This window comes from Meriones unguiculatus, chromosome 10 (assembly GCF_030254825.1).
Source record: "Meriones unguiculatus strain TT.TT164.6M chromosome 10, Bangor_MerUng_6.1, whole genome shotgun sequence".
Lineage (NCBI taxonomy): Eukaryota > Metazoa > Chordata > Mammalia > Rodentia > Muridae > Meriones > Meriones unguiculatus.
In genome coordinates this window covers 108668769-108679830 of record NC_083358.1, presented here as the reverse complement: position 1 = coordinate 108679830, position 11062 = coordinate 108668769, and the positions used below count along the sequence as shown (strand labels likewise).

General features: G+C 48.3%; 1 protein-coding gene across 1 annotated transcript; it reads left to right on the top strand.

Annotated features, from left to right (window-relative positions):
* Positions 1–1567: 1567 nt before the first annotated feature.
* On the top strand, positions 1568–10942 carry Pex11b (peroxisomal biogenesis factor 11 beta). The gene is made up of 4 exons (XM_021628153.2): positions 1568–1923; positions 2838–2953; positions 3282–3483; positions 8685–10942. The coding sequence occupies exons 1-4, from the start codon at positions 1868–1870 to the stop codon at positions 9088–9090; spliced, it is 780 nt and encodes a 259-aa protein (XP_021483828.1). The 5' UTR covers positions 1568–1867; the 3' UTR covers positions 9091–10942.
* The last annotated feature ends 120 nt before the right edge of the window (positions 10943–11062 follow it).

Sequence of the window (11062 nt, the reverse complement as noted above, 5' to 3'; positions counted from 1 at the left end):
CTTTTTTTTTTTTTTTTTTTTGAGGCAGGATTTCTCTCTGTAGCCTTGGCCTTGGCTGTCCTGGACTTACTTTGTAGACCAGGCTGTCCTCAAACTCACAGCAATCCACCTGCTTCTGCTGCTGGGATTGAAGATGTGGGTCTCCATGCCCAGCTTGGACATTATTTCTTAAATGGAATAGAAACCACAAAATTTAACCCAAAGCTCCAGAATTTTTATGTATCGGTGTTTTGCTTTTCAAGTTTGTGTCCCACATGTGTGCCTGGTACCTGCTGAGGTTGGAAGATGGTATTGGCGCCCCTGGAACTGGTTACAGATGGTCGTGAGCCGATGTGTGCACTGGGAATTGAACCCTAGTTCTCTGCAACTCCACAGCCAGACTTCCTTTCTCCGTCCGCCTCTCTTTTTTGAGACCATGGTCTCTGTTTAGCCATGGCTGTTCTGAAACCTGCTGTGTAGACCAGCCTGGCCTCAAATTCAGAGGTCTATGCTGGGATTAAAAGTGAGTGAGCCACTATGCTTGGCTAGGGTAAAAACATTTATTTTACATGTATGAATGTCAGCCTGATGTATACATACGTGCATCGAGTATGTGCCTGGTGCCGGTGGAGGCCAGAAGGGAGCGTCAGATCCCCTGGAGGCAGCTGTGAGCTGCCATTCATACGCTGGGAATTGAACTCCCTTCCATGGCAAAAGCAGTAAGCACTCTTAACCACCAAGCCAGAGTGTCAGCACTAAAGTCAGTCTCAGCTCTGGCTGGACTGAATGGAACTCGAGATAAATTTAAGATGGCTTTAAACTTTAGCAGACTCCCGCCTCTGCCTCCTAAGTGTTGGAAGTACACGTATGTTCCATCCCCCGGGAAAATGAAGGGGTCTGGCATGTAAATCATAACTTCACAGGAGATAGAGCCTCCCTCCCACAGGATTCATGGCTTGGCAGAGCATGCGGTGCAGTAACTTCCCAGGCACCTACTGTGTAGACAAATTCCTGTTCAGCCCTTCATTCACCTAGGGCAGGGCAAATCAGGTCCCCCGCGTACATTTCGTTCACACCTGAGCACTGGATGAAAAAGATTGAGTACTGCTTCGGGGCAGGAAAGCTGCTGCTCAACGCCAATTAGTTTTTAGAGACAAGGCTGTCTAACGTGATGTCTCCAACCAGACACTGGACAAGAGTAGTTCAAGTAGGGGTCCAACCACGGAAGACCGGTAGGTTGTTAGCGGCGAAAGATTCAAGAGTAGCGTGTCTGGAAGAGCTCGCACGGCTGGGTTTCTGCGGTGCCACTGCGCGGCCAGGCTTCTTCCAGCAAAGTAACACACGGCATCACGGTCACTGCCGTTCGGCCACTGCTGTCCCTAGAAGACGGGAATCTGACTGTTTCCACGCCTTCCACCGTCTGTCAGCACGCTGTCCTGGAAGGTGGCCTGTGGCTATTGTCCGCCCACTTCTGCCCCTAGACTCTTCGTCTGTTCAGAAGAGGTTGCCAAGCGGCACCTCGGCACACGGCTTTGCCCTGGGCGGGCTTCTTCGCGCCGGAGCGCTGAGGCGGGAGGTGTGTGCGCCCCGGAAGCGCCCTGCCGCCTCTCGCGGCTCCGCAGGCTCCACCCCTTGCTGCTGAGTATTTAAGGCGCAATGCGCGCCCCGGGTCGTGCTTGGGGGCCGGAGACCTCCAGCGGTGGGTGAGCGGCCTGAGATCAACCACCATCTTGCTTCGAGGCCTGAAATCCCGCTTCGGGGCGGCTCCGGCTGCCTGGCGATCCTGCCGCCGTTTGTCCCTCGCGAAGCCCCGTTGCTCGCCCAGGAGGCGTGACTAGGGGCTGGAAGCAGGCGGGCTGCGGCGCCGTGGGCCCGGGCTGCCGCTGTCATGGACGCCTGGGTCCGCTTCAGTGCTCAGAGCCAAGCCCGGGAGCGGCTGTGTAGGTGCGGCCGACGGCGGAGCGCGGGCGGGAGGGCGGAGCAGGTCCCCGCGAGGCGGCGGGCGCTCTACGGGGGTCCCTGAGGGTCAGCCGTGGCTACGGGGGCCCACGCGGCCCCGGGGATCGCACTCTGCAGCCGGTTGTGAGATGATTCTTTTCTGCTCACGGGAGAGATGGGGAAACTGAGGCACGAGCGGGCCAGCGGGGAGGCCGCCCGGGGTTACCGTGTCCACAAAGAGCAACAGTTTCCTCACCTCCCGGGTGGCATGAGGGGCGATCCTCCCGGTTCTGCGTCCTCTAGCTGTCACCTAGGAGCAGCGCTGTCTTGGCTGTCCGGTTTCCACTCAGTTCAAGGACCTTAATGCCTTAGCTCACCTACCTGGAGGCTGCTTCAACTAGCTCTCCTTCTGTTGAGTTTCATGTATAAATTCGTGTGTGGACGCTGTGATGGACACCAGCTAGTCACTGGCCCCTGTAGGCCTCACCGTTTTCAAAACTCTTACTCCCTTAATTCCAAATAGTGCTGTCTACCACTCTGTGGGCTTTATTTTCTCTTCATGTTTTTCTCTCCCCCCTGGCCTTGAGGAAACAAAAGGAAAGATATTGGTGTGAAAAAGGAAATGTCCCTGGAGGAGTTTTTGTTTTCAAATTTACCTATTACTGGTCTGAGTGTTTTGTCTGCCAGTGTATATGTGCACAACATATGTGCCTGGTGCTTGCAGAGGTCAGAAGAGGGTGCTGGAGCCCCTGGGACTGGAGTTAGAGGGAGCTGTGAGCTGCCATGTGGGTGCTGGGAATGCAACCCCGGTCTTCTGCAAGAACAAGTGCCCTTAATCGCCTCACCAGTCCGCGGGAGGACATGTTAGTCAGAGGCCTGTCGGGAGGCCTGGCCCTCACTTTGCCTGTCCTCCCGTCCAGGGCCGCCCAGTATGCCTGTTCTCTTCTTGGCCATGCTTTGCAAAGACATGGGGCCAGTCCCGAGTTACAGAAGCAGATTCGACAGCTGGAGGGCCATCTGAGCCTTGGAAGGAAGTGTAAGTAATCAAACTTTTCTTTTATCATCCTCATTGCCTCACCTTCCTGTATTTTCCCTTTCGCCATCATTTGGCTCCCTTCTGCATGCTTCCAGTTGAGATAAGAGAACGGGCATAAGGAAGTTATCACTGATTGAAGAGAAGGGAGCAAGTAAAAACTAGACATCACAGCAGTTAACTTCAATTTGAAGTTTAAAAAATGAGCAAATTATATTTACTCTTTCTTATTGTGTGTTATTGTTGCTGACTCACCTTTTTCTTTCTTCTCTGCCCCCACTCCTGCCTCTCCACTTCCAATCCATCGCTTTCCCTTATCCTTCTCTGCAAGTGCTACGCCTGGGGAATTCGGCGGACGCCCTCGAGTCAGCCAAAAGAGCTGTGCACCTCTCAGATGTTGTCCTGAGATTCTGCATCACTGTCAGCCACCTCAATCGAGCCTTGTACTTTGCCTGTGACAATGTTCTGTGGGCTGGAAAGTCCGGACTAGCTCCCCGTGTGGACCAGGAAAAGTGGGCGCAGCGTTCATTCAGGTGTGTTTTCACTTTACAAGACTATGTGTAGCCTCTGTTCTGCATAGCAAATATGTATGTATGTATGTATGTATGTGTAATATTCAGCATTGTATGTGTATGGGTATTTTGCCTGCATGTGTGTCTGTCTGTGCACCCTCTGTGTGCTCTGGTGCTGGCCGAGGCCAAAAGAAGGCATCAGAATTGGAGTTAGATGGCTGTGAGCCATCATATGGGGTCTAGGACTCAAAACCCAGGTCGTAGGGAAGAGCAGCCAGTGCTTTTAGCCACTAAATCACCATTGCAGCCCCATAGATCTACATTGTTTTTGTTTTGTTTTGTTTTGTTTTGTTTTGTTTTGTTTTTAAAGTATTATTGTAGGAGAGGGAGTCTAGCACAGTGCGCATCTGTAGGTCAGAGGACAGCTTTCAGTGGTTGGTTTTCTTCCACTGTGAGTTCCGGGCACCAAACTCAGGTCAGGAATAAAAGTCAGACCATCAGGCTGGTGTGGCTTCCACCTTCTGAGCCATCTCTCTGGCCCACAACTTGCTATATTTATGAGACAGGGGTATCTCGGTTGGTTTTTCATAGCCATTGCATCTGTTGATTCAAGCAACCATAGACTGAAAATGTTAAGGGAAAATTAAATATGTGAAAAAAAATTGTGCCATTCTTTAAACAATATAGTGTGACACTTCTCGTTGCATATATATTGTATTAGATATTATAAACAATCTGGAGGTGAATACAGGGGCTTGTGTGCATTCTATAGAAATGCAATCCCATTTTATCTGCGGGAACTTGAGCAGCTGTGGATTTGGGGAGGATTTGGGAGGGTGGGAGGGGCATGACCCTGAAATTAATCCTCCATGGATGCCAGGGCCATATATTATTTGTTTATTTGTCTGTTTTTGAGACAAGGTCTTACTGTGTAACCCTAGCTGACTCACTCTACAGACGGTGCTGTCTTTGAACTCACAGAGATCTACCTAACTGCTTCCAAAGTGTTAGAACTAAAGGTGTGCTCCACTGTGCCAGGCCAATTATATCTATCTTTATTGATCATTTGGTTTCCAATCTTCATTTGCATCTTAAACCCTAAAAGGGTAACAGTATCAGGTGGTAGTTATATTGGCTATACTATAATAACTGACTAAGATGATAAATATTGGAGGTGATAAATATTATATCACTTTTATTAGAGCTAATCCATAGATAGTCCACCCTGATTGCCTTCCTACTCACTTATTCTATTTTCCTTTAAAAAATTTTTTTATATATTATTTTGTGTGCGTGTGTGTGTGTGTGTGTGTGTGTGTGTGTATGCACACGTGTGGGCGGGAGGTGGGGGGAGCTGGCATTACCACACTGTGCCTGGAGGTCGGTTTGCAAGCCTGGTTCTCTCCTTCCACAACGTGGGTCTCAAGATTGGACTCAAGTCATCACATTGAGTGACAGCTGCCTTTACCCTGCTGAGTCATCTTGTGTGCTGTTGTTGCTTTGTTTGTTTTGAGATAGGTCTCACTACATAGCTCAGTATAGCCTTAAACTTAGAATTATCCTGCTTTAGACCCTTCCCTTCTAGGATAGGATAGGTGATATCATGTCTATTTTTTTTTTTTTTTATTTTAACGATATGAAGTCTCCTAGGGCTGAGATAGCACAGTTCTACAAGCATGAAGACCTGAGTTTGATCCCAGAACCCACCTGTAAAAAACAGGCATGGTGACACATTCTTGTAAACCTAGCAATGCGGAGGTTAAACAGGAGGGCTCCTAAGGCTCTCTGGCCAGCCACCTGGGATAGTGAGCAAGTTCCAGGCCTAGTGAGAACTCTTGTCTCAAAATCAAGGTGGACAGCACCTGAGGAGTGACCCCAAAGCTGAACTCCGGGCTCTACATGTACACATGTGCATCCCAACACGGGAAAGACACGTGTCTTGCTGTCTTGCTCGGGGAGGTGCTGAATTCCTGGGTCCAGACAATCCTCCCACCTCAGCCGCCCAAGTGTCTGGGACTCCGTGCACCGCTGCCACTGTGCTTGCATTTTCCAAAAACATTTCTTAGTTTGTTATTCTGGGCCAGGGGATTAGGAAAAAGCCAAACAAATGTGGTGCCTGACCCTTGAAACTTAAAGTTCAGAATGACACAGTGACAGGCAAGCAAACCTGAGTTCGATCCCTGGAGCCCAGGTCAAGGTGGAAGGAGAGAACCAACCCACAAAGTTTTTCTTTGACTTCAATATGTACGCCATTGCTCTTGTGCACCACCCCCACTACACATAATGGTAATGAATAAAACAAATAAATGTAAAAGGAGAAAAGAAAGCAGGGCTCATTACAGTGTAATAAGGGAGCCAGTTATTAAAACAAACAGACCAGTGAAATGGCTGGAGAGCCTATGACAGAAGGAGAGAATTGGGACACAGCCTCCACACATGCGTGATGGCAGACATATGCCCGCACACACACGACATTTTAAAGAACTGAAGTGGGTCTAGAGAAATGACTCAGTGGTTAAGAACACTGGCTGCTCTTCCAAAGGAAATGGCTTCGATTCCCAGCACCCACATGACAGCTCAGAACCATGTGTAACTCCAGTTCCAGAGGTATCTGATGCCCTCTTCCGGCCTCCACAGGCACTGCATTCGCATGCTCACAGAAATACATTCTGGCAAAATGACTATACACACGAAATAAAAAACTCTTAAAAAAAAACCCTAAAACTAAAACCAATCACCACTCACAACAAACAGCAAGCTCCAGGTAGACCCTGGAGCTTCAGGTAGAGACAAGGTGGGCAGGACCAAGAGCAGGGCTGGAGGCTGTCCATTGGTCTCTCAGACACATCATACACACCTGCCCACACTTTTGCCTACACACACACACACACACACACACACACAGCCACAAAAACAAGAACAAAGCCCCATAGGCTTTTGTTTATGAGAAGGTTCATGCAGGATTGAGAATTCACAGGCAGCCCAGACTACACAGTGAAACAAATCCTGTCTCAAAAAAATAAATAAATAAAGTAGAAGATTTTGCACTGGAACAAGCGTGGTGGCAGAGCAGGGGGAGCTCCTGAGTTTGAGGTGTGATGCCTAGTCTACACAGGGAGGTCCATGGCAGCCAGTGCTCCAGAGCGAGACTGTCTCCAAGATGAAACAAAACAAAACAGAAAACCAGAAATTTTTGTGCTTAAGGAATTTATAGTCTAATATTTCTAGCAATCACTTAATAGTTCTGGACCTTTTTTGTGGCGGTCTTTGACTTTTTTCCTTAAAGTTTGTGTTTAAATGCTCTCAAGTGTGTATAAATAAATAGTTTTTTCTTGGGACAGGGGCTCATGTAGCTCAGGCTGCCCTGGAACGCTTGATCCTAAGTGTTAGAATTACAAACATGCCCTGACGCTTCAGCCTGTATCTCTCTCTCTGTGGGTTTTTGAGACAGTGTTTCTCTGTGTAGCCCTGGCTGTCCTGGAACTCATTCTGTGGACTAGGCTGGCCTTGAACTCAGAGATTATGTCTTTTGAATAACTAACTTCTTTTCTTTCAAAATAGTTTGCATTATTAAAGTCAAACAAGTTAAGTGTGTTTTTCCCGTGTGTGTGTGTGTGTGTGTGTGTGTGTGTGTGTGTGTGTGTTCACAAGTGTGTGCAAATACCTGGGCACATGTATGCATCCAGGGTTGGCTTTGGAAGCCTCCGTCTGTCTTTCTCCACCGTAGTCCCTGATGCCTGGTCTTTCAGTTGAACCCAGAGCTCACCTGTACAATGGACGTCTGACTAGCCATCTCGTTCTGGGAGATTCCCTGTCTTCATGTCTGTCAGCATTGATACAGGTTCTGTGGACCTGAACTTGGGTCCTCACACGACCACTGCCATTTCTGCAGCTCAGAGTGTGCTGCGTTATAGCACACTGTCTCAAAAATGAAATTTGAAGTTGCTCTTGGCGGAGTCTAGGGTGCACGTAAACACATACAAAGATAAAACAGGAGGAGGGTTCTTTTTTCTTTATTATTTTCTGGGGCATAATCATATGTATTTGAGCACCCACATGGCAGTAATTCCTGTTCCAGAGGACCTGCCATCCTCTTCTGGCCTTCCTGGGTGCCAGGCATTCAGATGGTGCACAGACATACATGCAGGCAAAGCACCCACATACCTAAAATAAATAATTTTAAAATGCTCATGGTGACATCTTCCATATGATAAGAACACCTGAGCTGAAAGTAACCCGCTTAGCAAATTAGTTGTATTATTTATTTATTTTACATATGAATGCTTTGCTGCATGACAGAAGAGAGCATTAGATCTTTAATAGATGGTCGTGAGCTACCATGTGGGTACTGGGAATTGAACTCGGGACCTCTGGAAGAACAGCCACTGTTCTTAACCGCTGAGCCATCTCTCCAGCCCGATACAGTTGTATTAACTGAGGTCACCATGCTGTATGTTAGATGGACAGACCTATTTATTTTGCAGAACTGAATGTTTGTCTCATTGGCTAACATCTTTCTGTTTCTCATCTCCTCCAATCCCAGCGACCACCGTTCCATTCTGTACCTTGATGATTTAACACATAAGTGAGATCATACGTCTTTCTGTATGAGATTTATTGAACCTAGTGTATTGTCCTCAAGGAAGGACAACTCTGTTTTGGTGTTGCTGATACTGGACTTGATTGGGACTCGTGCATGCAAAGCAAATACCCTTTGTGTGTGTGTGTGTGTGTGTGTGTGTGTGTGTGTGTGTGTGTGTATCCCTGGCTGTTCTGGAACTCACTTTGTAGACCAGGCTGGCCTTGAACTCTGGAGATCAACCTGCCTCTGCCTCCTAAGTGCTGGGATTAAAGATGTGCAGCACCATTGCCCAGCCTGCAGGACGTATTTTTTAACTTAAAAAAAAAATTTACTTATTTAGTGTGTATGGGTGCCATGGTATGTCTGTGGATTTCAGAGGACAACTTAGGGAAGTCAGTTTTAGCCTCCGTGGGGGTGCTGGGGATTGAACTTAGATCTTCAGCCTTGGTGGCAAGTGCCTTTACCCGCTAGGCTGTCTCGCCAGTCCCAGCGTGAGCATTTCTAGTTATAGCACTCACTTCTGATGTTCTAATATGGACTCCCTCTGCGCTGCATGAAAAAGGTGTTTACGTTTGCGCAGGATATCTTGGGTAGGTATTTCTGCCTTTTCTAACTTGTGTATCTGCCCTGTGTGTCTCAGGTACTATCTGTTCTCCCTCATCATGAATCTGAGCCGCGATGCTTATGAGATTCGCCTGTTGATGGAGCAAGAGACTTCAGCGTATAGCCGGCGAATGAAGGTCTCTGGAGTAGGGGTCTCGGGAGGAGTTGAGCCTGGGGGACCTGGAGCACCAGGGCCTCCAGGAGGGTGCCTGCCACAGCTGGTTCTGAAGTTTCGGCTCCGAATCCTGCTACTGGCTCGTGTCCTTCGAGGTCACCCCCCTCTTCTGCTGGACGTGCTCAGAAATGCCTGTGACCTCTTCATCCCGCTGGACAAGCTAGGCCTCTGGCGTTGTGGCCCTGGGATTGTGGGGCTGTGTGGCCTCATTTCCTCCATTCTGTCTATTCTCACCCTAATCTGTCCCTGGCTAAGACTCAAGCCCTGACACTATGCACAGGATAGGGAGGGAGCCTGAGCTGGTGAGATGGGATCTTAGAGTGGCCCCATATGCCAGCCTCATTCCAAGCTGACTCCCTGACTGAAGTTAAGATCCAGATACTTAGGGACAAAGGGAAGAACCTTGCCAAAGACGAGGTCAGGAAGGTGATGTTCCATTGCCAGAATCTCTTTGCTATCTTCCCTTTATCTGTCTTGAGTCTGGTTAGGAATTTGTCATCACGAGACAGAATTGTCTTTCTGAATCCCCTGTCTAGGTTCTAAAGAGGAGAATTATTTTTTGGTAGGGGAGCGCAAGCTTTGGGTGGTAGAGTGTATTCTTTCTTTCTGAAGCACCATGTAGCATTGTTTCCTCCTTCACACACCATAATTTTCAAGGCTTAATTTCACGTCCCAACAAGCTCTTTCTTCGCATCTCCCCAGCACAGGCTGTTTGACAATCCTTCCCGTGTCCACCTCCCCTGACCCCCTCCTGACTTAGCACTGACTTTTCTCTGTCCTCCACGCCTTTCAGCTTCTGCTTACACTTTGATATTAGAATTTCCTCCTCCCCTGGCTCTTGCCCTTTCTTTAACTATCCATCCTGATGCTATATCTAGCCTCGTGTTGTAAATAGTGTACAATGACTCTGTGTAAATAACTGTGGTCTGTGCCCACAGTGCAAGCAAGCCTTCCAGGACGACAAATTAAAGATCAGTTTGCTGACTGACTTATTTATTCAATTTCAAGATGGGGGTCTCACTAAGTTGCCTAGGTTGGCCTGAAACGCTTGACTTCTGCCTCAGACTACTGAGTAGCTAAACAGATGTGTGCCACTCCATCCAGCTGTTCATTGACATCTGGTCTGGTCTTTTCATGTTCTGGTCATTTTCAGCCTTAGTTCCTGTGACTGTGGATGGGTTTCTGTGGCACTGGCAACTAACACTTAGTTACCCTTAGGTTTTCACCAGAAGCTTAAGTTTGCGGGAAAGTAGGTAGTGGACATACGAAAGAAGTGAGATGCTTCTCCCATTCTTTTTTTTTTTTTTTAATAACAATTTATTCATTTCATATCTTGGTTGTAGGCCCCTCCTCATCTCCTGGCCCCATCCTTTCTCCCTCTTCTCCTTCCCATATCCCAGCCATCCCACTCCCCTAGTTCATAGAAAGGGGGCACAGAGCTCCCCTACTGTCTGACCCTAGCCTATCAAGTCCCATCAGGACTGCCTTGATCCTCTTCCTCTTTGGCCTGGCAAGGCTGCCCTGCCAGGGGGATGTGCTCAAAGAGCAGGCAACTGAGTTCATGTCAGACAGCCTCTGCTCCCCTTACTAGGGAATCCACAGCCAGGGGTCTAGGTCCTCTCTGTGCATGGTCCTTGATTGATGCATCAGTCTCTGCTGACCCTTGGGCCCAGCTTTGTTGGCTTTGTTGGTCTTCTTTGTGGCACTCCTGTCCCCTCCCTTCCCTCCTACACTCCACTTCTTCCATAAGATGCCCTGTGCTCTGTCCAGCTTTTACCATTCTTGAGACATTTATAGCCTCAAGCTGCGAGAGGGATGGTCTAAACCAAAACAATTATATTGACACTAAAAAGCACGCCTGTTGAAAAAAGCTCTCGGAGAGCTATTCAGCACACACACACATGATCAGAACTCGGTGGTCTGGCAAGCACAGTAAGACCACCCTCACACACCAGGCACGGAAGTGCCACTGTCACTGCTGTCAGCTCTTATTTTGCATTTGCCAGGTTGATAGCAATAAGTTAAAAAAAAATGTCTGTAACCCCTACTTTCTGTTCTAAACTGGAGTAAATCATTGGACAAATAAACAGTGGGAAAAAGCAGCCCCACAAAGGGTCAAATTTTGTGTTCTCTTTGCATGTTAGCTGAGGCCTCCAGGGGGCAGCACCAAGGCGGAGAAGACTAAGGTTGCTCTGTCCTCTTGGTCTGGGGCTCCCCACAGTTCCCTACCGCCACCCCTC

Excerpts from the sequence above, each read along its gene's own strand:
- Pex11b (XM_021628153.2), top strand. The coding sequence starts at position 1,868 with ATGGACGCCTGGGTCCGCTTCAGTGCTCAGAGCCAAGCCCGGGAGCGG. Across the intron at positions 1,924-2,837 it reads GCCCGGGAGCGGCTGTGTAG|GGCCGCCCAGTATGCCTGTT; the intron begins GTGCGGCCGACG and ends CCTCCCGTCCAG. Across the intron at positions 3,484-8,684 it reads TGGGCGCAGCGTTCATTCAG|GTACTATCTGTTCTCCCTCA; the intron begins GTGTGTTTTCAC and ends TGTGTGTCTCAG.